The sequence below is a fragment of the Alosa sapidissima genome, chromosome 1 (assembly GCF_018492685.1).
Source record: "Alosa sapidissima isolate fAloSap1 chromosome 1, fAloSap1.pri, whole genome shotgun sequence".
In the NCBI taxonomy this organism is placed as follows: Eukaryota; Metazoa; Chordata; class Actinopteri; order Clupeiformes; family Clupeidae; genus Alosa; species Alosa sapidissima.
This window is the reverse complement of record NC_055957.1, coordinates 25,013,301-25,038,839: the sequence shown is the minus strand read 5'-3', so window position 1 is coordinate 25,038,839 and position 25,539 is coordinate 25,013,301. Positions and strand designations below refer to the sequence as shown.

The window sequence follows — 25,539 nt, the reverse complement described above, 5'->3', positions numbered from 1 at the left end:
TTCCTCTGAGAGCTACAGTGATTATGGAAATATATTCCTAGACAACCGTCAATGCTTGTTTAATTTTTGAATGAACAACAAGAATAAATGCATGACACAAAGAATAGATATACTGTAATATAAACAATATAATAAATGTGATAATGCTAGTGTAATCGAGTGCTGGTGTTGAATCCGGCTGCACCTGCTCTTAAATGTGTTAACCCATGCGTGGACTGGTAGTGTGTGTGCTCTTTCGTCTTTAATTTTCACTCTGTCAGGCAGGGTATCAGCTATGGTCAGCAGGTTTCCTTTAATCCTGAGACGGGCAAGGGAGGCCGCCAGCTTCGTCTTAAATCTTAGGCCACACGGACACATACGCAAACAAATAGAGCGAGAGAGAGAGAGATTTATTGATGTGTGTGAAGCATGAACATTCAACTGCAGAACTGACTGTAGGCTTTAGATTCACACAGTTTTACATATACCATTAACACACACACACACACACACACACACACACACACACACACACACACACAGGAAGAACTTTGTTTCTGCTAAAAAATGCATTAAATGAAAAGCAGACCACAGCATATTTGAAGTAATTGTTGTGGATTGTCACTGTCTGAGCGCTACTTTGTAAAAACAGTAAAAGTTTTTAAAAATCTCACACACCTGAGAAGACAAGCTTCTACCTGCTTGACCTCCCCCATGGGGTCCTCCTTGTCTGCTCTGATAGGTTCTCTGGGCAGGAACTTCCTGTCCATGAGGTCAAACAACATGACCATGACCAAACCCATTAGATCATCTGGCTGTATGTAAACACACAGACACACACACACACACACACACACACACACACACACACACACACAGCATGTATTATCAGCACTATTACACCTCACATCGTTGCCTCATATTATGGTTACAGAAAACCTTACAGAAAACATTACATATTATTGTATTTAGGCTTAATCAATAATAATAATTTAAAAACGCATGTGAATGTGTGTTTTCAGGTAAATGTGTCACTATGTGTATATGACAAACATTAATCTCACCAGAGTCTGAGAACGACACAAGCAGCTGTCAATTATGACATTCTCCAGAAGCTCTTGATCTGTGGAGTATGGCAAAGTGCACGGATTACATACTGCAGTACTCATTACGGCGGCACGCTCAATTAGTGGAGCTTTGCAACTAGTGATTCAAACAGCAAAATGTAGTCTGCCTTTCCTAGACTATATAATCTACCTGCTACCAACTAGTAGTGGTTCAGGCTATAGCCACCATACATGCACCAAGTCTCTAGGACAGTAGTTGGAGGCCACAGGGCCGACTTGCCCATGTTGTGATAAGGAGACTGAGCACCAGTCAGCTATTCCATTTACCATTACCATTTACCATTTCTGCTGTAAGTGCATGTTGTGTGTGATGTCTGTATGCTACTGAGACCCCCTGAATTTCCCCTTGGGGATCAATAAAGTATCTATCTATCTATCTATCTATCTATCTATCTATCTATTCTACTGTAACTACAACACAGACCAAGTGACCCATGTGGATATTGAATAATGATGGCTTGCAGGTTTTTCCAGTCAAAAGAGTATATTGAACAATTCTATCTTCATGGGAAGAATCAAACACAATTGTATGTATGAGAGAAAAATAGTCTTGTCTTGTTTGTCAATAGCATCTGCATGCCGCCAGATTTTGTTTAGAAAAAAAGCGCACAGTCTTCATGACGTTTTCACCATGGCAACCCTAGAATCAGAACACTAGCAAGACTCTACTTTGACAAAATTCTGCTTGATGGTCTGGTTGTTTGATACACACAATACAAACTCCTCAAAAACTAAATTATTAGGCTAAATTCTTAAATGCTTATTTCTAAAGTTAAACCTAATGTTTTTTTGAGTGATCACTATTTGTTTTTCTCTCTCTTGTTACATGCAGATGTTCGCTAGTCCCTACTTCGAGAGGGAGTGTAAGCACCTCCTGGTCCAGCTGAAGAGGCATGTGGCTGGGACCAAAGCTGCTGGAGTGAAAGAAACTCCACCTGTGGCTGATGAGAGCTCTAGGGCCTCTGGAGATCATGGTCAGCAGCACGCTGACCACACCATCAGCTCACTCTCCACACCTGCAGCCGCCTTTCCCAGCTTGGTGAGCAGCCTGATTCTAGGGCCTGAGCCCCTGCCCCTGCTGGCTCCTGTTCCACTCAAGTTGGCTTGGCTTCAGAGGAGCCCTTCTAGCTTAAGGCCCTTGTCTGTGAGGTCAGTGTAGCCCTACCCCAGGTTGCCCCAATCCCAGGGATGACCTACTTCAACCCTAGCCTTGGCCTGTCCATTGTGTTGGCCACTTTGTTCACCCCAGGCATCCTTCAGTTGATTGATGTTGCTACCTTAGAAGCTCCATCGACTTCCTCCAGCAGCATTAGTGGTTCAGCCTCTTGAGTCTCAATTGAAGACCATAAATATAACATGGAAGCTCAGTTAGCTTTCCATCTTTCAGTTTAATTCTCTCCCCATATTTTATCTTCTACATCTTTCTTCTCTGTCCTCCTCTGCTCCCTGGCTTTATCATTGAAGGACAGACAGAGACGGAATGATTATGTTCTCGGCCAGATGGTAAGCATAACTCATAATATTCTAGGTTTCTTCAACACATTCATAGAATTAGAATTTGTTGATGCATCAGCAAGCTGCTTCTTAGGCAGTTTCCATGGTGGGGATTTCATGACAAAATCCTCCACCAGTCCAGTGTTAAGAATGAGGTAAAAGCTAGAAAAGTAAGCACTCACTCACACTTGAGACTGTTGAATGCCAGCTTGTAGGCCTGGTGCTGCTCCTGGGCTGAGCTGGCTGGGGGTGAGCAGGGTGGACTCTCACTCTTCTGTCCATACCGTACGACTCCTAAGCCACCTGGCTTCTCGTCGCGTGCGTGGTCAAATATGGCTGCCGCATGGACGTAAACGCGATCTGCGACAGCACCCCATTGGCTTAGAGCATCTGGGCTGCACTGCTCCCACCCTGACGGAGAAGACTGCTGTTCAGGGTCAGGAGTTGACTGTGCCTCAGCAGCAGGCATGGTGGAGTTTGTATGGTGGGAGTTGGTGGAGCTGGAGACGGTAGGCAGAGTGAGTTCTAGGGTGTATGAGGAGGTAGAGCCCATGTTTGTGGCACTTGGGCTTACATCCTGTGTCACACCTGAGGGCATGGTAAGAGAGGATGCGGTTTGTGAGGGTGTCAGAGAGTATGTAGTGTGTGATGTGAGTGCTGTGGAATTTGAAGGTGCTTTTACATGAGACTTCTTTGCGTGTGAGAGTGTAGTATGGGTGGGGTCTGTAGCATTTGGGGTGACCTTTGGGCTGCTCTGAACAGCCACTGTTAGTCTCTTGCCCTTTGCTTTGGCAGGTGTTTTTACTTTGTTCTTCACCATCATTTCCCCAAAACCTACAAAAGAGGCAGAGTGGAGGACTAGATAAACACAGGTGCACACCAACATAGTCTTTCTCAGGTCCTCAGATTTTTCTCCTGATGTGTGTCGCTGTTACTGACATGAGAGGTCTGGTAGTGTCATCAAATATGTCTATCAGAGTGACCCACTGACTGTGAACTAACAGGAATACATTAATATGCCAATAAGTCTTTGTCTCTGTTTTTTTTTTTAGCTACAAGACCTCATATAATGACGCCAGCGTTCAAGCACTGGATACAGGCTCTTCTTTAAGTAAGACGCATTGGTGAAACCGAACCCTAGAGAGGGATCCGAAGATCGTTCATCTGAGACCACACCTGTAACCTGGCTCGTGCTTCTCGAAGCATGGTGAGTGTGAAGACGCGCGCCACACACACCCATCATATTTCCCTGATCTTAAATAAATAATACTCCATCCTCCGCTGGCGAGCCAGACTGCCATCAGTGACCCATAGGTGGGGCATACCAGGCTAATAAGCTACATTTTTGCACCAGGTGGATATAAGAACTGACCAACTTGGGATGCATTGAATTATTTGTGTAATTTGTTCGCAGATCACTTATTGCAAATAAGATAGACCTAGCATCGGCAATATGTCGAAATGTATCATAAGTAGGCTATTGTTAAGGATTGATAAACTACCACAAGTAAAACAGGGTTTTAAGTACGCAAAACAATGACAGAAATTATACTGTCGATCATATTGTCTAGTAAGAAACACACTAAACGCATACAAATAAGGGCACACTATGAGGTAAAATAACGAATTACCTTTTGCATCGTAGATCCAGCAAGATGGACAGGTCAAGGTGTAATCCGCTTGAGCCTTACTGTACCTGGTGAAGTGCTTGATGAGGGAGTGGATCATGTGCTCGTCACTCGAAGTTTCCGACACCGTGGTAACAATATGGTAATCCAGACACAAGTCTCCACCTCAGATAACAGGCAACTCTTTTAGGCTTGTTGCCTCTGATAAGCTACAAGTTACAATGCCTTCAATTTAACATTTTATTTAACGTATGCTTTACTTTAGAGCCAAATTACATTGGTTGCACTTGTTGCCTTACTGACAGTAAATGTCTCAAGACTTAGCCTACTGACATTCTGTAAGGTTTAGTCAAATGCAACTAAACACTGCATATTAGGCCTACCAATCTTGCATCAGTACAAGCACCCACCACCACCACTTACTGCATGTCTATTACTTTTGGGTAATGAAATTATTTCCCTATACTATTGGATTTTGAAGTTAGGCATTCCTGTACTTATTTATGACCCATGTCAGTGTAAAACATCTGTATGTTATTAGAACAAATATACATTAAGAAGATTTATGTCGTAAGTAGCCAACCTCAGCACAGTTTCTACAATCCCTCTTTACATGTAAAGGCACAACTAGTCACAAATACTGAGGGGGTTCTGTTGTGCAAATCATCAAACACCACAGCTGGTGAAAGAGAGTTCCTCCTTTAAACAGTAAAGCCTAGCTCCACCTGGTGGTAAGCAGGGTAAGGCTTTTCTGCGCTCCTACTAAATTATTGATCTTGGTTGACAGGAATTATTGTGCCCTGATGAGGACTGATCTACCATCCGACATCTCTCCTAAGCATTTCAGGTCATCACATGTCCATCTAATGGTGTACGATCACATTACATTCCATCCAATCCAAATAAACTCAAGAGATTCAGAAAACAGCAACCAAAATATTGCTCATGGTATTAAACAGTTTATTACTTACCCTTGCAAAAAGGGTTTCTATCACATAAATGTACAGCAAAAATCTATCAAAAACATAAGTCTGCTGTCTAAAGTGCTTCCCACAGAAAGAGCTATTAAACCTGTTCAGTCAGCAATGTGAGTTTATATTTACATCCCAGGTCAGTGTAACCACTTCCCTGTCACTATGACAGCATAGTCTAAGGCTGAGAAAGTTATCATACAAAACAATAGTGTGGTTAAGAAGAGAAGGAAGATGAGAGGAGAGGATGATGGAAGATTCTAAAAGCCCTTTGAAGAAGTCTGTACAGCGCATCCCTTCACAGGAGGACATATTGGGAGGGGTTATGACAGGGTGGTCCTAGGTGTGGGTGGCAGCGAGGTGATTGGCCAGTGGTTAGTTCTTGCCTTTTCCTTTGCCTTTGCCTTTGCCTTTGCCTTTCCCAGAATCCTCTGCTTTCTGTTTCACAGGCTTAGCCTTCTTCTGCTGCAGGAGAACACAGAAAGTTCACACATGAGAGAAAGGCACAACCAAAACGACTGCAAACACAAACACACAGCACCGACCCGAAGTGCGTACCTTGATCATGGCGTCAGCTAGTTCCTCCTCCTCCTCTTCCTCCTGTGGCTGGGAGTTGTTTTCGCCGTCCGGTGTGGTTAGGTCAGGCTCAGGGCCTCCTCGCTTGCCCTTCTTCACAGCCTGCAGCGAGTATGGCATCAGGTGGCTCTCTTTGTTATAGGCTCTTGTGAAAGCCGCTTTCACCTGAGAGAAACGTGCACACACACACACACAGTCAGTCATATTTTCGAATATTACTAAGGGGGACACTATGGGAAAGGGACCAATTATTTATGGTTGCTTTTATTCTGCTGAAGCTAGTGAGAGCCCCAGCCCTTATAAACTGAACTCATCAGAACAAGGCCCTTATATGTTATTTTATGTTATTCTGTAATGTGTGTATAGGTGCAGACTACTGTTGTAAACCAAATTGCCACTCAAGGACAATAAAGACTATCCAATCCAGTCCCATCCAGATTGTCCTATTCAGAACAGCACAGAGATAGTTCACCACCGGCCTGCTCACCTTGGGGTCCAGTTTGGAGTAGGGGTCCGGCTTGCCTCCCCACGTACTTATCTCCATCATGCTGTCCACGTCCTCTTTCATGAGGTTGTAGTCATCTACGAGCTGCACTGATTGGCTGGCTCCCTCTGCACCGGCCCGCTGCAGGGGCGCCAGCAGAGCTGAGCGCAGGTAGGGCAGGTAGTCCAGGTTTACTGCCTGCTTACTGCACTGGGTCCTACAGGGAGAAGGATTTACAGCACATCAACAACCTCAGAATCTAAAACACTGCAAAGACATTTGAGTACTGCGGTCCCTGTAACTCCATTAAATCTAAAACACAGCACAAAGAAAACTCAAATCCCTTTGCCTTTTAGAGGTCACAAAAAGGTAAAAGAGCCTTTCGATATTAGGGATGACGCTACAATGACTACTGTCATACTACAGTGCGTACTATAGCTTGCTTATTAAAACCTCATAAACCTCCGCACTGCTTTCATTGCCACTGAACACACTGATGCTGACCTCAGACACATGTGAGAAGCCAGCTCCTGGACGATGCGGCTGTGTTTGCCCGTGGAGGAGAACTTGCCCAGCCAGCTGGGGAACGTGGGAAACTGATTCATGTATCCACGCATTAACTCACCCGGCAGCACGCTGGCATAGATGGCCTGAAACACAAACACACACACACACACACACAGGAAAACTCATGTCTACAGCCCTCATCACTTTTGGAACGGCAGGCAGTTTGGAGTGCTACATTCATCCCGCAACATGTCCTCTGAGTGAGTGTGGGTTTTCACATGTGTGTTACCTGTGTGGGCAACAGGGACCAGGTCTGTTTCAGACGGATCTGTCGGTCCACCAGGTCTCCATCACAGATGCTGTCTGCAGTTTTGCTCAGCAGCACCAGGTGGCTCTTCAGGTTACCACTGACAACAGACACGTCATCGCCTCAGTTAACAATAGTCATGGTTACTGACACCTTTTCAACACTGTGTGTGGCAGCATGGCTGAGTTAGAAGGGACTCTGTGTGTGTGTGTGTGTGTGTGTGTGTGTGTGTGTGTGTGTGTGTGTGTGTGTGTGTGTGTGTGGTGTGTGTGTGTGTGTGGACACTCATGCAAGTTACCCTGCTGCAGCGGGTTTGACGTGTACATAATTCTCCTGGACGAAAAGTGGTGCCAGAGAATAGTCATGGAAGAAGAGGTCTGACTTGTCAATCAAACTCATGTGTGCAGTCTCCTCTCCCTTTGTAAACACTTTTCTGCACACATCAAAAGGACCCTAAAGGCACAGACACAAATACTGTAAGTTATATCAGCTATATAAAATATACATACATCATCTTCAAGCACACAAGCCATGATATTAAGCAGGGAGGCAAAATTAAAATAAAATCAGTTTACCATTTTAATATCTTTCCTGGCATTGCTGGCATCTGCTTTGGCCTGGTCATAGGTCATGACTTTGTCTTTGGCGGACCACATACTGAGATTATGCAGTACCTACAGAAAGGGAGAAGAGTGGACAGTGTGCATCATTGCCAAAAGAGTGTTATTCTTAACCATAAAGCACCAGCAGAAACATCCATACACACAATGTCACTGAGAGAATAACACTGCAAAGGTAGCATAAATTCAACGCTGAATGATGAAGGCATACATGAGCATGTGTAAGTAATTGTTAAAGTCATTAGAAATTGCTATAGAGTGCATCTATGTACTATACCAGTGGTTCTCAACTGGTCTGACTTTGGGACCCACAATTTCCCCATGTTCATAAAGTCGCGACCCATATATATATTTTTTAGCGTTCAAGCCATGGATATGGTGAGCTACATGGTAAGACGAAGCGAAGTGCCTGTAGGCCTACTTGTTTGGCATTAGGCTACATTTGTGAAGTCTTTAACTCTTAATGTCACCTTTCAAAGTACTCTACAGGTATGACTTTGACAGAGGTGCCTTGTTTCTATGTGGCATTTTAGTTTTGATGGTTTCATGCTCTCATGTGCCAGCCATCTACTGCACAACACACAATGTTTTCTATCCTATTTTGTCCTCAGTTTAAGCGAACCCATATCTGAGCTTACTGTAGGCTACTTCAAATATTCAGAGTAGCAGCCTACTTCCTTTACCACTAAAATGATCTCTAACATGACCTGTCACATAAACATTGTCTATGTCCATGACAATGACTGATATGTAGGCTACAAATAAAGTTTATAAAAAAAATAAAGGTCCAATATTAGATCTGATAAGGTATCATTTTAAATTGCTGATTTTTAAATTTATTTTTAACCACAAGCTCTGCGACCCACCCAGAACGGTTCCGCGACCCACTTTTGGGTCCCGACCCACCAGTTAAGAAACACTGTACTATACCATGAGGTTGGTCAGTCATACCTGTCGCACATCCTGATTGGATGCTAAAATAATCTCATTGAGAGCTGGAGGTTGGACCTTCAGGCCTTCTTTGAAGCAAATGGACATCATCGCACCCTGAACAGAGGGATGAAATCAATATGTTGAGGGCCGGCGGGTTGTGTTGGCCCATACATATAAGGTACAGAATTACTGACTGTGTGTGAGTGTACGAGTATGAGAAAGAGAGAACGGATGTATATGCACAGGATACCCGGTTTTACCTGATGTGTGTGTGTGTGTGTGTGTGTGTGTGTGTGTGTGTGTGTGTGTTTGTTGAGGAAATCACCTTAATCTGCTCCACCCGTGGTCGCTGGAAGCGCAGGTCAAAGCAATAGTTGGAAAGTGAGCGGATTTTCTGGTGGTTACGATCGTTACACATGCAGATGATGGGGATCTTGGAGGTCTTTATCAAAGAAATCATTTCCTAGAGATGGAAACACATATGACAAGGTGGATCAGGTTGATCAGGCAGTGTAATGCCCAAACAATGCCCAGATGGCAATGCCTACTTCAACAGGGAACACAGAATGTGCAAGTATCTGCCAGACGGACAAGTACCTGAATTCCCCCCCTGTCTTCATTTCCTGCCATGCCATCCACCTCATCCATGATCAGCACATGATTCTTGCTGACCGTTTGAGATGCACCTAAAACACGGGACCACATGAGGCCTTAAAGCATTGCAGTGCCACAAAAAAAGACCTCTCTACCCTCTTACAAATTGAGTGGAGTGAATACCCTTGGAGTGAATACCCCTGACTTCTGATAAATAGGAGTAAATACAAACTCTTGTCAGTGGTTACTATGGTTCCGACACCTGTCAGTGAAGTTAAGCTCTATGTTCCATTCACCTCTATGAATGGACCCTATGATACAATATAACATATGATATTACGAGCGAATTGGGAGACACAAGGGGAAATGTTGGGGAAAGTTTAACCCTGTTGTGACAGAGAGCAAAGTTAGCAGGTGTCACCCTTTGTTGTAATCTTTGACGGTAGGAAGCTTGGAAAGTTTTTTTAAAGGGTGTTTGTCGTTCCTGGTACATTAGACATTTAATCATGAGCTTACTTTTATGGAACGACAGTTCTGATATATAAAAACAAAAGACTGGATAGCTTACTAGCTGGTTAGCTAGTTTTATGCACATCATCACTACACATCATCACTACACACCATGACACACACCCACAGAGAGAAGAAAGCTTTGCTGGCATGTACCAGTCCCGATAGAAAGCCAACACTCATGAAGGGTGTAACTGGCTGAAATGTACCTGAGTAGAAGTTCTTAATGCTGGTGTTGTTCAGAGACTCAGCAATCACCGACTTGAGAGTGTTCTTGCTGCGGGCACAGCTGGCATTCATCTCCACATAGCTGTAGCCCAACTCCTGCACACATGGAAGAGTTTGTACGATGATTTGGCAGCTAAAGGCTAACATTGACGTACACTGAATTGTATGGGTGAGTGTGGACTGACCTGACACACGAGAGCTGCGGTGGTGGTTTTGCCTACACCAGGAGGGCCTGACAGCAACGCAGCCTTAAAAGTAGATCCATCATCTTTACCTCCAAAGCGACCAAAGCGCCCTGCTGCAGACACGGGTGAGAAAGAGAATATCATTCACCTACTGCTCCTCAAGAACACCTACAGTAACTCACACACACATAATTCTGAACCAGTTGTACAGCATGGACTGTGAAGTATGTGTGTGCGCGTGTGTGTGTTTGTCGTCTGTTTACCTGCAGGCTTCTCTCCACTGTGGTTACTGTACCAGTTCTTGAGCCAGCGCAGAAGTTTAGCTGCACAACTCTGATCACCCTGTTGACCAATCACAGCCTTCAGGGTCTGAGGGCGATATTTATCCACCCACATCAGACTACTCCCAGAATCCTCTGGGGCAGACTTCCGCCCAAAAGAGAGCTCCTTCTTCACATCTGCCGTCGAGGCCATTTTACGTCCCGGGGTTGTCTGACCTTTGACCTCTCCTGGACGGGGTTTCCTAGGGCTGGGTGTGCGCTGTGGAGTCTTTGGGGTCTGGGCACGAGGAGGGGTCTTAGTCTTACTCTTCGCCCCTTTATTCTAAAAACAAAACAGATGTGTGCTACTAACCAATCTCCCCAATCCAACTCTTTCCACAGCAGAAACCAGTGATGCCTAGCCTGGATGCCGGCCAAACTTAGCCCCGCCAACAACATCTGAAGTCGGGACGTCCGGTCTATACTTGTTCCATTGTGGAACAACTATACCCGAACCAGAGCTGCTCGGACCAATTAAATTGGGCTTTGTACAATGACAGACAGATGAGCAACAGTAGTTGTAGTAATGTGCACATCCCCACCGGTGAGGTGCAGGGCAAATGGAACTAGAACTCAAAAAGAATGAAATGCCCGCACTCTGCTAAAACTCCCATACATTTATTATGTGCTGCAACGTTTCGACCCGGCTGGGTCTTCCTCAGGCAAATGTGCAAATGTGCAGCCGGGTCGAAACGTTGCAGCACATAATAAATGTATGGGAGTTTTAGCAGAGTGCGGGCATTTCATTCCTTTTCAGATGAGCAACAGTGCCTCGTCCATCACGTCATCTAAGCACACTTGATTGCAACAAAAACGCTGTGGCTAGAAGCTAGACAGATGTCTTCTAAGACCCCGTGTACACTTAGGGAAAATTCATATATTTCCATGCGGTTTTGCCTTTCATTTACATGAAACCAGACATTTTATCAGCTGAAAACAATTATTTCTGAATCTCCGGCCAAAGTGGATATGTGGGAAAACTCTGGTTTCACTTTTGCATGCATCAAGGGAAAACAGTGATTGCATTGTGACATGTTCCCTCTTTTGTTTGAAATCTCTGACTGGCCACCTGTTTGCTCGAGGGGTTTGCGACACCCTTCCCCAGCTGTTTTTAGCATTGTGTGAACGGAATTATTTTTAAAAACGAAGAAGGGGAAACATCCTTTTTTCCGAATAGCCTACCCTACTACAAGGTCTTAGATTTCCCTATTGGGTGTTGTACAAGATATTGACAGCGCAATAACTTTAGAAAACGACCAGAAAACAATGTTAAGGCATTTGTGGAGAAGAAGGATGGTTTGAGGGTTCTTCCTACAGTTCACGGTAAGCTATTTCATTGCTCTGATTGGTTAAGTCTATCCAATTGAGTGCAGAGGCATTTCCCCCCCTGTATCGGTTGAAACACGCCCCATAATCACTTCCCAAAGGAGCAGTATCAGACTCAAATCCTGACTAAAATTGAGTATGACGGCATCAAGTGATGCCACCACTGTGTTTACCTCTGCTTCGGCAGCAATCTCATATTTGGATTTTTTTCCAGGTTTGGTCCGAATCAGCTCCAGTAGACCATCTTCGTCAATAATCTGAGTGCCCAAACTTTCTGCCTACACAAAGACAGACAGGGAGATAGGATTTTTAGCCTTCTGCTGCAGATGAACGTTGTGGTTATGAGTGAGTACAAATGAAGAGAGTGAGAGACAGGCCATTACTTTCTCAGTCTTGGAAGCTCCACCATCTCGCCCTAGCACCAGATAACTGGTCTTCCTGCTGACATTTCCGGTCATTTTCCCTCCATAGCGTTCTATGAGAGACTTTGCATCATCACGTTCAATCGACTCCAGAACACCAGTCACCACAAACGTCAGCCCCTCCAGACAGTTGTCAGCACCCTGTTTAAGACCCAAACACACAAACACAATTCATCTCAGTTGATTGTGCTGGAAATGTGCTAGCCAAACTAAACCACTATGTGGACTTGATGTATTTTGTGTGTGTGACAGCTGTGGTTTGGCCTAGCGTAGCACGAGCCTTACCACAGGGATTTCTTTGGAGCCAAGTGCCCGTGGACCGTCTCTATTAAGGTAGTTCCGGAAAGCAGCAGAATTTCCCCGGCGCTTCTCTGAATCCTCTGGACTAGTCTGAATGTCACAAGCCACAAGGAGAATAAACACCAAAAAAGACAGGATGAGACTCATCTTAGTAGTAAAACACAGTGACAGTGTGAAGAATTAAGGCATATGTCTGTACTCACCTCTGGCTTTTTAGGAGAGATTTTGCTTGAACCAGGTGTTTCAGCGCTTCCTGTTTTAGGTGTAAGGTCACCAGTTCTTGGCGTACTTGGTCCTCCTGTTCTGGGTGTGGCTGCTCTCTCCGAGTGGAAGGGCTCTCTTTTGGGCGAGATGACTTTCTTTTCCTCCTTCTCACTCTTTTTCCTGTGCTCCTGCTCCTCATCTCTGCGTTTCAAGGAGGCTAATTTGGAGCTGGTCTTCTTGGGAGTGGGATGCCGGCTGTCCGTCTTACTGGTCTGTTTGCTGGGAGAGAGGCTTGGGCTGGGGCTGGCTCTGTCCCTAGAGTCATTGAGGGCCTGCAGAAGACCAAGAACATATGAGCAATGCAAACAGACACACAGAGAGAGCAGAGAAGACATGTCATGCTGGTCTACGTTTCTACAATTAGAGGGCATCTGATCAACTAGACTTTATCTGCAACATACCAAACCTGCCTGTCTTTGAGGCATGCTATGCTAAACATGCTATGCTGCCAACCTTAACTAAACATGCTATGCTGCCAACCTTATCAGCTACTGTTATTTGCAGCTGAAGAATCATGACTCGCACGCCCAGAGGCATAAGTGTCATAATTTTTAAATATCCAAATGCACAGCTAAGCAAGAAATGGCCATATACACTCCATGCCTTTTTGGGTGAGGGCCGCTTCTGGTTCTGGCTGAGATGGTCCGTCCTGTCCATCTGTTTACTGGAAGAGAAGCTGGAGCTGGAGCTGGGCCTGTCACCAGTGTCCGTACGAGCCTGCAAGAAAGATAGCACAGAATGTGTCACATAAGATACACAATACACACACACACAAATGTAGACACTTACAAATGTGCATACACAGACAACTAAAGAAACAGACCTTTTTAGCAAGTGGAGCCTCTTCTAGCATTGCTAGAGTTCGGGCAAACTCTTCGTCTTCATGAATTTGTTTTTCCAGCTGTATACACAAACACACAAACAAGCACTGTGAGAGAACTGCAAAATGTGTATCACTAACCTTGCATTCATGTTTGTGTGTGTAAATTTAAATGTGTGACACTGTTCCCACCTCCATATCCTCATCCATCTGTAGCTGTTTTGCGATGACCTCATCATCCTGAGACTCATCTGGATCCTGAGTGGGCTGAAACATAACACACACATGACAAGCCTTACAACAGTAAATGTAGTTTCTATTCCATGCAATATATTTAAATATCATACCTTGAGCTTGATACCACATTGAGATTCTATCATGGAACTACACCCTGTGGTAATGTATATTGTCTATAATTCTCCCTAAACTATTGCCAGCATATCTGTGAGGGGAGGGGACACACACAAACCACTCACTGCTTTCCTTTTGACACTGGCCACAAGTTTCTTGTCCGAACGCTGGACACTGCTGGACCCAAAGTAGTCCAGTACTGAGGTGGGAGTTTGTTTGGGAGAGGATAACACTTTTTGCTTGATCGGAGATGTAGGCTTTGGTTTGGATAGAGTAGGGGACTTGACAGGTGACTTTGGAGATGATTTTACGGACACTTTAGTGGGGCCCTTTTGCGTTTTCTTGTCAGCATCTTTGCCGGCCTTCTTAAGACCATTCTCCACTGGCTTCTTCAAGGACAGAAAGGCATCGTCTGAATCTGAACACAGAGATAGCATTCCACGTTAAAGGGATTATCTTCCCTCCATCTCTTTCACCCATCGTACACATTTTATCTGCCAAACAATTAGCACTGAGCAGTTTCTCTCACCTGAATCAGACACATACTGGATGGGTCCTTTCTTCTCTTTTTCTGTCTTCACTGAGGGGTCTGCTTTCTCTTTCTGATGTTCTTTTTTCCTCTTCTTCTGCTCCTCTTCATCAGAGTCTGGGATGAAAAGCAAGTTCACTCATTGCAGCAGACAAACAAAGATGTCCCCTGGTGCAGCTGGGACCAAATCTAGCACCATAATAATTAGCCTGATAATATGTTCCCACTGGTCTTCATTTGAGGTAGGAACAGACCTTCATATAAGCACTACTAGCTTCTGCTGTGTCAGAGTGTGGAGGACATACCATTACACATTTTGGGCCAGTTTTTTTTTTTTTTTCATAAAAGGATTAAGCTAGTCCAGGATCGAAACAGGATGTTTGTTGGGAAAAAAAATGTTTAGTCTAGGACTAGGCTTAATCCATGTATGGGAAACCAGACAGTTATGTTTGAACTGGAAGAATCTGTACCGGAGTCTATGACCGCTCTCTTTTTCTCTCTCTTTCTCTTTCCTGGCAACTTCTCCTCTGGGGTCTAAAATGCAAAACATGTAAACACACATGAATATAACTTTTGCATTAATAATCGGTGCACTTTTAGGCTCTAACTTAATATAAGGTGCAAGAAGGACCTTGGACACTGATTTCTTTTTGTTGGGCTTCTTCTCCTCATCTGTTCTATTGCTGCTGTTCAAGGGGGCTTTAGGAGGAGCTGGTTTTGTGGGAGCAAAAAATCTCCGAATGTCCTGCAGATCAGGAACACAGAAAACATGTCTCATCATGAGGAACACATACATCCGTTAATTATACTTAGTTTATGCAATTGATCGGATTAAACCGTGTCATTTTGGTTACGCAAATGATCGAATGCTATGTTTCTGCGACAATTTGTCTTGATGCAACTGTCCACCGAGATGAACTTTAATTGAGCATGCATTAAAATACCAGTTAGACGACAATTGTCATCATCGAACTGCACTATTCTCAGATAGCTAAAAAGATCACAGCCTGCAAACGGTAAAACACGGCAAATAAGTTAAACCTGAGACTATTAACATAAAGCACAACTTAAATACGTGACTCCATCTGAGTTGTTGTCCAATATGTTACATTCTATGCGATGTAATAGTTGTATTAGCTGCGTTAAATAGACAGAGCTAGCTGTAAGAACTAACGTTTTAGACCATGCCTCATTACATGAATCCGATTACAGCGTGAGGTTTTCAGTTATATTATCGTAAGAACACTACCTTAGTATAGCATGCATGAAGGCAATCACTCACCATGGTCAAAGCAATAACATATGTTACGTCTTTATTTTGGACAGACAAGTTAACATCAATTTCGCTATGGTTTCTTTGGCGCCAAGTATAATTCGCATGGGCGCCGTGTGATGACGCAGGAAAGTATTCCTTCCTGCAAACTTCAGTGCATGCATCTTGGAGAAAAAAATATTGTCACAGCCAATTTTCTCTATATATAACTAAGTTAACACCAAAACCGTTCATTTTCAACCTTATTTTTTCATTGTGGTGTTGTGGTTGTCCTGTATATTAAACTCTACGGTATGGCAAAGACAAGCAGCTGTTATAGACATAGCCTAGGCCTAAAAAATAAATAGTCAGTGGTAGGCTAAAACATCTCATAATATATTAAATATATATACAGTATTTGTGCTGTTATTCTTAGAACCTTCAAGAGTGGTGCCACAATGATTTTTTAAATAAACAAATTGTATTTTGCATCTTGCTAAATGTATGCATCAAAACCATAATTTAGAAAGTTATGTGTGTAACTGTGTCTTTGTGTGTGCGTGTGGTGTAGACTAGCTAGATAGAAATCTCCTACATTTGTGACGTTGATAGCAATGCCCTGTGTGACGTCATATGTTGACAGGCGTGAATGCGTGTAATGACGCAAGCACTCTACTTTATCCTGACTATTTTTACACCAACCTTTCTACACCAACCAAGTGTTGGAAAGCAAGGACGACGCCAACTAAAGATGTGATTTACTGTCACAGTGCTCATCAAATAGGCTACTACAAAATGAATGTTAGTCACATAATGATTACTGTTATTCTACTATTCATTTATTAATACATAGATTATAGGTTTAGATTACAGAATTATATATTTGATAGATAATACACTAGCCTAACACTTTTGCACTGATTTAAAAAAAAAAAAAAAATTTACCAGCAGCCTACATTGAGAGGATTAATGGACTCAAAACCCAACAGGAAATCTAAGAAGAAAAAAGAGCCAAGTGTAAGTCTTTTGATTTTGATTAGGCCTACAATTGAAATGATGATTGAAGGAACGGCTGTTGCAGATATTATGGACCAAAACTGCAAACGGGTCACCCTTGGATTTTAATATGGACTTAGATTATTAGTCAATATATGTTTATTAGGAGAACCCGAACAGTATATAGAAATAGGAAATACAGTATCATGTGGTGTCAGGCTTTGTAGTGCTTTGTAAGTAGCAGACCTTACAGTATAGGCTACAGAAACGTACTGGAATTTAGCTGTAAATAGTATTTTTATTTTTTAAGACATACAGTGTATTTCATATTGTTATTGTTACTATAAATAAAAATAGATTTTTACATCAATGTACGGAGGGGTCCTTTCATCAACTCATCCCAAACCCAATAAAGTGACACCTGTGGAAACCAAGAAGAAGAATTATGTCCCCTCCAGCAAGACCAATAAGAGTGAGTTCAACTCACATGTGAAATTATTTACACAAGATCTATCTCAGTTCAAAGCAAGTCTATAGGTCTTTGTTTTCTTTCCACAGAAATCCTTCCTCCAGTCAAGCATACTGTGCCAAGGTATTTGCCACCAATGAAAAGCTCAGTTCGGAGCCAGACAAGTAAGTTGAAAGGACACTTTTGCTCATATCTAACTATTCCTGATTCAGTATCTAATTTTGAGATTTTCGTAACACAATGGTCACAGAACAATTTTCCAAAGATGATGGTGAGAAGGTTCCTCTGGCGTTAGATGGTCCTGCTGCTCTACATCAGTTAGTAAAGCAGCCATTATATGATGAGCCACACAGTGAAGTAGCCAGGGAGTGTTTATCACCACATCTCATTAGACATTTTCCAGCTGAGTCATTTGCATTTCTGGAGCAACTCTCTCAAATGTGAGGTTTGGTCCACACTTGACAAACATAATACTGACATTTTACTTGTGTCTCCTGAGAGCGCCACTCACTGGACATTTGTGTGTTGCTTCCAGGCAGAGAATAACTGTTAAGAAGATTCTGAAGATGAAGGTGATTGATTCTGTCTTAATCTTAAAGCTACTTTCAAAATGTGCCAGCGTGTTGACATAACACCAACATGCTATAGGCCTAGCATTTCATAGCACAATCTCAACTATTCTACTTTCATTTTCCTTTAGTACATCACCAACCTGGAACTGCTTCAGAAGTTCAAAACAATAACTGATTGGGTAACTATTGCATCCAGAGATGTGGTTCTCCCAGCTGTCTACTTGTACCAGGCCATAACAAAAGACTTATACAAAAAGTACACCCAGAAGGACCTCCAACATAAATGGCTATGCCTAGGTGATGGTGGAATGTCCCGCGCAGTAAATCATGAGGGAGTGGTCAGTGCAGCTAACATGTTTAATGCCCTAGTCTGCATGACAAGGACCAACAGGAAGCAACCAGAAGACTCTGATGAGAGCTGCCTGGCTTATTCTGGGCAATCTACACCAAGCGACTCTTCTGTTGCCATCCACAGGAAAGGCAGTCTGCTCTTTTGTAGCCGCATTCATTTTAATGCCAGTAAGCTGGTCCAGCACATTTATCGGATGCTTCTGAATTCTCACTTGGGAAGCATATACATATCCCAAAGCTGGTGGGCAATGATGACTCCAGATTTGGCGGCTAAAAGGAATCTTGAGTTCCTTTCTGACCTGCTTTTCAACTTCATTGTATACGCTGTCAAGAATCTCCTAGAGTCATTCTTAGGATTGCCCCACAAAGTACCTTGCAGTAGCTCTATGGAGTGGACTCTTCGGAGCAGACCAGGTGTGTCCAGCAACGTGCTCTCAGAAGAGGAGGCCGCACTGGAGGCCTTGTCTGAGGTGTTGATCAGCAGGGTGGCTGACACACTCTCTCCCATCTCTGAAACTCAGCAGAGAGCCAAAGGTAGCATTGGAGAACGTATCTTTCACAAATTAATTTAGCATAATATAGACTACACATATTTAACTCTTTATTTCATTGCAAAGGAACTTGGTATTGGTACTGAAAATTGTATTTTATAGATTTAACATCTGAGGACAGTGCAGCTGAGGCTGACCAGGAAGAGCCCATTGTCTATGATGACCACCTGGAGGAGTTCATGTCCTCACTACACATGAGTGGGACTCCGTCTGCCAGCAGGAGCCCTTGCACATCAGAGGGACTAGACTCTGTCACAACTCTCAGCACTCAGTCTTTAGAGACCGACTCTGGCCTCTTGATGCTATGCAAAAACGAAAACGGATCAGTTTACCAACACCCTACTTACCCAGTCTCAGAGGGCAGAGACTGTGATGAGCGTTTGCACACCGTGGTATCTAAGCAGACATCACTGAGTGGATTTTGCTTAGACCACAACTCAGTCAGTGGAAACTCAGCACAGAGCCTCAGCAGCTGTACTTCAATGTGTGTACCTCCAGGGTGTACAACAGCTGAGCCCAACCTCAGCTCAGCAGAGACAGTCGAATTGACTGAGGGATCTGATTATGGTCATCCACCAGAAGAGAGCAGTCAGGCTCCCTGTGAGCTATCCAGTCTCACCGGGCCCAGTATTTGCTGTGCTTCTGATGAACTTCCAGGTAGGGCCTGCTCCAGCAGTAGCCAAGCCAGCCCCACCTCAGACAGTGATGCATTGGATGCTGTGGCAGAGGACACACAGTCTATAGGGAGCCAGGACATCAGCACCAAACAGTTGTCCAGTGACCACCCTTTAAGAGCCCATCAACAAAAATCATCTGAGGTGAGAATTTGCCAAAAAAAAAAAAAAAAAACTTAATCCAATCTAATCTAATTAACTGGCAATGTTTCTGATTGTTCTACAGTATTTATTTTAAGTATTATAACTGGATGTTACATTTGACATTTTATTTCCTTATTACCAAGTAAAGCTTTATTAATAATGTTGTATGGGCTTAATAATAATGTTGTATTACAAGTCCCCCCCCCCCCAAACTAGAAAGAACATTTAACTATCAATGGTGACAATTCAAAGATTGTTTGTCAAGAACATCTTTAAACTGGATGCCCCTCCCTTTGTCTTTTCAGTCCATGAAGGATACTGCGGATATGCAAGAGAAAAGACTGAAATGTGAAAACGGCCTCTATAAAGGGGTAAATTATTTCTAGTCCCATTCTTCCTAATGTAAACACATTCAAATATTCAAGTCAGCAACTGAGATTGAGAATATTAATACAAAAATATGGAGAAACATCTGTAACTGTACTCACAAAGGGAATTAATAAATACAATAGTAGAAGTGTCCTTATATCAAAACAGTAAGGACAGATATACTATTTTTTACCCTTACCCGATATTTACACTGACCCTGATTTTGTTATTTATTCTACAGACAAAAACCAAAATAGGTCCTGAAGGTATGTTTTTTTGGAGGACAGACATGGCTTAACAGTAGTCATTTATTCTAAATAACGGTTGTAGCATTGCACTCGCTATTACTATGCACAATTAAATGCTACACTATTCTGTGGCTATACAGGTGTTATGGAGTTGTCCACTGACAATAGACGATTCCACCGGTCCAAGGCTGTCTCAAGATTCTTCTGCTTCAAGTGCAGAGAGGAATCATATGAAGATGAAAATAGCTCACATGAACAATAACTCATCTAAACCTGCTATTTTTTAGAAATAAATAGATGCAAAGCCTTAAAGCAAGGTCTCCTCATGCCCCCCTCCCCGTTGATTAGGATTGGACTTCATGTAGCCACCTGCACGTCTTAAGCTGACTGCCTAACGTGATTTGACGTATGCACAATTCCGGCTTGAAAACATATCAGAATCTCAGAAATTCTCATGTTATGCAGTCATCTTAAAACAGCTGCAAGTGGCTACATGAAGTCGAATCCCACTATTGTTCCTATTCTTAATCATAATCAAGGACTGCACTTAATCTCAATTTGGTCTACATCTATAACCAGGGAGTTTCAGGATCATTGCTCATAAAAATGCAAGAAAAATTAGCTCAGACTAGCTCTTTTTTTGAGTGATTGAACGTAACTAACAGTAATCACTTCATCACATCAGAACCTGCCAATACAATATCCAAAACTTTCCCAAATCCTCCAAAGAGCTTAGGAAAGCTTTCTAGGCAACATGTGGTTATCGGGCAATACAGCCAGAAACGTCAACAGGACACAGAGTGGGAGACTGAAAAACAATTTTATTTCTGAATTCCACATTAGTCCTCTGGCACCTCCACAACGGTGGTCTTCTCGCTGACATAGATGCCGTCCAGAAACTTCCGGATGTCTTTTTTCCGCACAGTAGTTGCCTGCTGGATCAATGCAGCTGTGAGACCAAAAAGAAACATGAGTGAAATCAAAAAGAATTCAAAAAATGAGCTGTGTAGGATAAAAATATGACAAAACGCTGTAGACAATCAAGTCAGAGCTGAAAGAGATGTTATGTTATGAAGGCCAGAAGAGTGAAGTACAGGTACTGCATGCATGCAAGTTAGTAACATGTAAAAAAAGCACAAAAAAAACAAACAAAAAGAGCGTGCATGTAGACATCAAAAAAGTAACACTATGGCATTGCCATCGGTAGAAATCCCAACATAGCAGGAAGATCTTGCATCAAAGGAAACAATTAATCAATGTAGGAAAAACAAAATGAGAAACAAAATGAGAGAAAGACAAAAGCAGACAAAAAAGAAAAAGAAAACGTAGATGACAAAAAAGCGCTTAAGAAAAGCCAGCCCAAAAACGAGTGGGCGACCCTATGGTCCTCACGGTGAGGCCGTTCTAACCTCAGAAGGCTTATTGCTCAGCCTCCACTACTGTGCCCTTCTCCGAAACGTAAATTCCGTCCAGGAATTTCCTGATGTCTTTGTTCTTCACTGTAGTAGCCTGTTGAATTAGAGCCGCTGAAACACACACACTCTACTGGTTAACCACCCAGTCTGTTACCACACAGTTAACAGTCAACTCTACTGGTTAACCAATTAGATTACCCATACCCACCCAAGACCATCTAACACATCCAAGTTAATGGTCAGAGGGGATTAAAGTTAAGGACACTGTGATACAGGACATTTTTAGTTGGAATATAAAAAACTGCATCATGAGCACTCATTAATATAATAGTTTGCACAGTAAGTACATTGTAATGTCCACAAATATGGTGCAAGTCAAGTAGAATGTTTATTTCCCATTTTGGATACCAGTTTAACAAGAGCCAGGCAAGGGGACGGATGAGAGATGGGAGAATGAGTCTGGCCCAGGACATCTTCTTTAATCACTTAAAGGAGAATTCCGGTGTGATATTGACCTAAAGTGTATCGAAACATGATACCGAGTGTGAACGTATGTCTCATAGCCCATCTCGACTTGTCCCCTGCACTCCAAAATCTGGCGCTAGTTAGCCGATGCTACCAACAACTTTTTCAGTAGTGGTGCTTCGGCATCGGGCTAGCCATGCAAATAAATCACTGTTTTACACCCATTTACGAGGCTCAATGTATCTCCACACTTCATTGGTAGACTTCCTAGGGCCCTGACATTTAAAACGAGACATTGAGAACTTTGAAAAAGCACTGGTAGTTTACTTACAAGACGATTTATACAGACAGTATCTTCACGAAGTTTAACGTTTGCAGCCATCTTGAATTTAGTCACGATAAGTCGAGCAACGAGTAAGAATGAACAGGTATGATAAGGGATCAGATTCCAAAAATAATTCAGTGGAAATGCATGGATTCCAGTTTCTTCCAGTAGCAGCAACTGGAATCCATGCATTTCTACTGAATTATTTTTGGAATCTGATCCCTTATCATAGCTGTTCATTCTTACTCGTTGCTCGACTTATCGTGACTAAATTCAAGATGGCTGCAAACGCTAAACTTCGTGAAGATACTGTCTGTATAAATCGTCTTGTAAGTAAACTACCAGTGCTTTTTCAAAGTTCTCAATGTCTCGTTTTAAATGTCAGGGCCCTCGGAAGTCTACCAATGAAGTGTGGAGATACATTGAGCCTCGTAAATGGGTGTAAAACAGTGATTTATTTGCATGGCTAGCCCGATGCCGAAGCACCACTATTGAAAAAGATGTTGGTAGCATCGGCTAACTAGCGCCAGATTTTGGAGTGCAGGGGACAAGCCGAGATGGGCTATGAGACATACGTTCACACTCGGTATCATGTTTCGATACACTTTAGGTCAATATCACACCGGAATTCTCCTTTAACAGTTTCAGCCGTGTTGGGAGGTCTAGCGTGCTGTAGACACCCCTTCACGCAGATATTGGTTTCACCAATACAGTGTAAGATTTGTGTGCAAGTAAGACTCACCAGAGTTTGATACCAGCTCAATATCATTGCCCTCCAGAACAAGCTCGTCTTTCTGGGCTTGAGAGAGTGTGCATGCCACTCCTAGAAGATGGAAGATTTTGAACAAAGTTAAATCCACCATTGTTGAGGCGTTAATTTTTTTCAGAATTCCAGTTCATTTCAGGGCCATAAGTAAAGGGCCTCACAAGACCAGGGATGAACACTTAAAAGTACAAGTTCAGCTGGCCAGTTTGGTTGAGGCATATCCCTCTTATACAAGTACTGCACCACCAAATTGCATGAAACTCACTCAAATTCTACAACTTCTATATCTCAAACTGCATGCAAGGTGTTTTTGATTACTTGGATAAGTGCTTAACATAATGCAGTGGTGCATAAGATGGATACATTCAAGCATCTGTCAAAGCAAAGTTATCTGTAAACTTGTCAGACAATGGTCAGCACCTCTGGAGGTAAAAGGACTAATCTCAACAACCTTAAAAAGGAGGCACCCAAACACGAAGAGTGATTCACCCAGATTGGTACAATCACACAGATATCTGTATCTAACAAGGTCCCAAATTGTAAGCAGTTAACCACGGACCAAATATTTACATCAGTCAAAAAATACAATCAAAGCAAAATTAAAAAAGGTGTCTGAGGTGTCTTCCATTCAATAAAGCTAGAAAGCTTCCCAAGCTGTGGACAATATGGGATTTAAGACACTGATAAGTCAAAGATGCATAGCTGGAAAATGGGAAACAAGACAGAGGGCCCCAAGAGCAAACTAGCCCTGAGAAAGAATGAGAACTGCTCTGAGAAATCCTCCTATGGAATGGTCTATGTGCAAGACAATTTAATTCTACAAGCTTCCATCAGAACTCATTAAAAAACAAAAGTGCATAAGCTGTAGGACACACATACCACAGGACCTCACACAAAGAATTAGATGAACCTCTTTGTAAAAGGTCCCCTGACGGCTGGTCACACAGACATAAAAGGAATGACCATGAATGCTTTTGAGAGAGAATCCACTGAAGCGTGGACACAACAGCCTCATGATCATGCAGACTTACCCTGCCTCATGCGAACTCGTCTGATGTACTTCTCCCCAAGGAAGTTCCTGATCTCCACCAGAGATCCACTCTCCTGAATCACCACGTTGATGGGGAAATGGGCATATACCGAGCGCATCTTGTACCGGAACCCCTACAATAAACACTGGGCTTATATTGCTGAACATAAACATCCACCTTCAACACACACACACACAGTTCCAACACCAATTCAGCCATTAACACTAAAACAGGGAGTCTATATACAAAATACTTAAAAAGTCTACACATAAAAACATTGAAATGCATCGTCTCACTTACCAGGGTCACTCCCTTGATCATGTTCTGGACATGGCTGCAGATGGTGCGTACTGTGGCCAGCTCCTTCCTGTTACCCCACCATTTGTCCACACGGAGCTAAGACACACATCCATGGAATGTGTTAAGCATCTCAACACTGTCCTTTGCAAAATCTTAAAACAGCTAGTCTCATCACTAGACATCTAGTGAGCATCACAAATCTTAGGCATACCAACTCACCTTCTTCGTTTTCTTGCCAAGGAGACTGAGTTCCAGGTTAATGTGGTTGAACTCCCTGCGCAGGGTACCTCTGGGGCCCTTGACGATGACAGTCCGCCCCTTGAGTGCAACTTCAACTGTGAAATGATACAAAACATCACATCAGGACCAAAAGCAACAGACAAAAATGCAAAAGTAGATCCCCAACATACTGTTATCAAACAAGTTAATCAAACGACAAACACCGTTTATCAAACAAGTTAATCACATCTTTACCGTTGCTGGGGATGTCGACCGACTGGTTACTGAGAATGGTCTTCATTCTGTAAAACAGAAATGTTGCTCTCTATAAGACATTTATTTACGTTACTTGTTAACAAAACTGACAACATCCGCAGACATCTGCTAACTTTTAAGTTTCTACCGGTATGTAAGCTCAGACGCAAGTTAGCATTCTGTATGAGACGAACATTAACAAATTCGACAACGTAGCATGTCGAGCTGGCAAAACATATATAACACGGCCTTCCAAACTTATCCAATAAGACAAATTGGTCATGTAAACTATGCAGCATACTTCATAGTCTCACACTATATTAATTTAGCTAAATGTTAGCCCAAGCTTCAAGGAATGGATGCTAACAACACCATTTCACTAACCCCTACTTTCCGGGGTTACATCGAGCAATTTTAACACAATATCGGAGTCTTCTAAGATAATAACTTTAATAACACATGTATAGGGACTGTTTGTTTCTAAGGATGGTTACAGAGTGCAGATTACTGTAGATTCAAATTGTAACCAGACAGAGTGCGCCATGTTCTTACCTCGCCGATAAAGGAGGAAAGGAAGGAGGAAGGACGTCACCACACAAATGTAGAGTCCCCGATTATTTACGTCACTTTGTGCGGCAGGGAAGACAAAGTGATTACCGTCC

The 25,539-nt window shown here is 42.9% G+C and overlaps 4 protein-coding genes across 9 annotated transcripts in view; 1 reads left to right on the top strand and 3 right to left on the bottom strand.

Moving 5' to 3' along the window:
* The window catches only part of LOC121715437 (putative methyltransferase NSUN7), a 10,366-nt gene extending 6,019 nt beyond the window's left edge, over positions 1-4,347 (bottom strand). Inside the window, exons 1-5 of the mRNA XM_042101173.1 lie at positions 4,232-4,347; positions 2,787-3,434; positions 1,044-1,102; positions 658-794; positions 185-337 (exon numbers count right to left, since the gene is read on the bottom strand). Of these exons, the coding sequence (XP_041957107.1) occupies positions 185-337; positions 658-794; positions 1,044-1,102; positions 2,787-3,434; positions 4,232-4,328 (1,094 nt within the window). The 5' untranslated portion in view covers positions 4,329-4,347. The remainder of the gene's footprint in view (positions 1-184; positions 338-657; positions 795-1,043; positions 1,103-2,786; positions 3,435-4,231) is intronic.
* An 824-nt stretch (positions 4,348-5,171) lies between these two features.
* Positions 5,172-16,052, bottom strand: rfc1 (replication factor C (activator 1) 1). 2 transcript variants are annotated; one of them, XM_042101160.1, is made up of 25 exons: positions 15,758-16,052; positions 15,107-15,220; positions 14,946-15,009; positions 14,476-14,592; positions 14,072-14,364; positions 13,788-13,862; positions 13,599-13,676; positions 13,379-13,492; positions 12,715-13,047; positions 12,497-12,601; positions 12,173-12,352; positions 11,963-12,067; positions 10,407-10,746; positions 10,144-10,253; positions 9,940-10,054; positions 9,224-9,312; positions 8,952-9,089; positions 8,645-8,740; positions 7,649-7,747; positions 7,372-7,526; positions 7,056-7,173; positions 6,764-6,909; positions 6,263-6,476; positions 5,758-5,940; positions 5,172-5,664 (listed from the first exon to the last, which is right to left on the bottom strand). In XM_042101160.1, exons 1-25 carry the CDS (start codon positions 15,758-15,760, stop codon positions 5,575-5,577), a joined length of 3,474 nt encoding a protein of 1,157 aa, XP_041957094.1. In that variant the 5' UTR covers positions 15,761-16,052; the 3' UTR covers positions 5,172-5,574. The 2 variants fall into 2 exon arrangements, with proteins under 2 accessions (XP_041957094.1, XP_041957085.1); XM_042101151.1 differs by having other exon boundaries at positions 10,144-10,256; positions 15,758-16,050.
* Positions 16,053-16,396: 344 nt separating this feature from the next.
* On the top strand, positions 16,397-20,413 carry LOC121715445. Of its 4 annotated transcripts, none has more exons than XM_042101186.1 (11): positions 16,397-16,528; positions 16,676-16,744; positions 17,081-17,195; positions 17,282-17,356; positions 17,443-17,632; positions 17,728-17,764; positions 17,893-18,649; positions 18,769-19,484; positions 19,790-19,855; positions 20,095-20,119; positions 20,242-20,413. In XM_042101186.1, exons 1-11 carry the CDS (start codon positions 16,523-16,525, stop codon positions 20,361-20,363), a joined length of 2,178 nt encoding a protein of 725 aa, XP_041957120.1. In that variant the 5' UTR covers positions 16,397-16,522; the 3' UTR covers positions 20,364-20,413. The 4 variants fall into 4 exon arrangements, with proteins under 4 accessions (XP_041957120.1, XP_041957148.1, XP_041957129.1 ...); XM_042101195.1 differs by having other exon boundaries at positions 16,407-16,528; positions 16,679-16,744; XM_042101204.1 differs by having other exon boundaries at positions 16,411-16,528; positions 16,717-16,744.
* A 489-nt stretch (positions 20,414-20,902) lies between these two features.
* rpl9 (ribosomal protein L9) lies at positions 20,903-25,502 on the bottom strand. 2 transcript variants are annotated; one of them, XM_042101276.1, is made up of 8 exons: positions 25,430-25,454; positions 24,878-24,924; positions 24,623-24,738; positions 24,404-24,499; positions 24,104-24,236; positions 23,049-23,129; positions 21,511-21,627; positions 20,903-21,050 (listed from the first exon to the last, which is right to left on the bottom strand). In XM_042101276.1, the coding sequence occupies exons 2-7, from the start codon at positions 24,921-24,923 to the stop codon at positions 21,521-21,523; spliced, it is 579 nt and encodes a 192-aa protein (XP_041957210.1). In that variant the 5' UTR covers position 24,924; positions 25,430-25,454; the 3' UTR covers positions 20,903-21,050; positions 21,511-21,520. The 2 variants fall into 2 exon arrangements, with proteins under 2 accessions (XP_041957210.1, XP_041957201.1); XM_042101267.1 differs by lacking the exon at positions 21,511-21,627 and having other exon boundaries at positions 25,430-25,502.
* Between the last annotated feature and the right edge of the window lie 37 nt (positions 25,503-25,539).

Excerpts from the sequence above, each read along its gene's own strand:
- rpl9 (XM_042101267.1), bottom strand. The coding sequence starts at position 24,923 with ATGAAGACCATTCTCAGTAACCAGTCGGTCGACATCCCCAGCAACG. Across the intron at positions 24,739-24,877 it reads GGTCGACATCCCCAGCAACG|TTGAAGTTGCACTCAAGGGG; the intron begins GTAAAGATGTGA and ends ATCATTTCACAG. Across the intron at positions 24,237-24,403 it reads TGATCAAGGGAGTGACCCTG|GGGTTCCGGTACAAGATGCG; the intron begins GTAAGTGAGACG and ends TGTTTATTGTAG.
- rfc1 (XM_042101151.1), bottom strand. Across the intron at positions 13,677-13,787 it reads AGATGGATGAGGATATGGAG|CTGGAAAAACAAATTCATGA; the intron begins GTGGGAACAGTG and ends TTGTGTATACAG. Across the intron at positions 5,665-5,757 it reads TAGCTGACGCCATGATCAAG|CAGAAGAAGGCTAAGCCTGT; the intron begins GTACGCACTTCG and ends GTTCTCCTGCAG.
- LOC121715445 (XM_042101186.1), top strand. Across the intron at positions 17,357-17,442 it reads CTCAGTTCGGAGCCAGACAA|AACAATTTTCCAAAGATGAT; the intron begins GTAAGTTGAAAG and ends CAATGGTCACAG. Across the intron at positions 19,485-19,789 it reads ATCAACAAAAATCATCTGAG|TCCATGAAGGATACTGCGGA; the intron begins GTGAGAATTTGC and ends TTGTCTTTTCAG.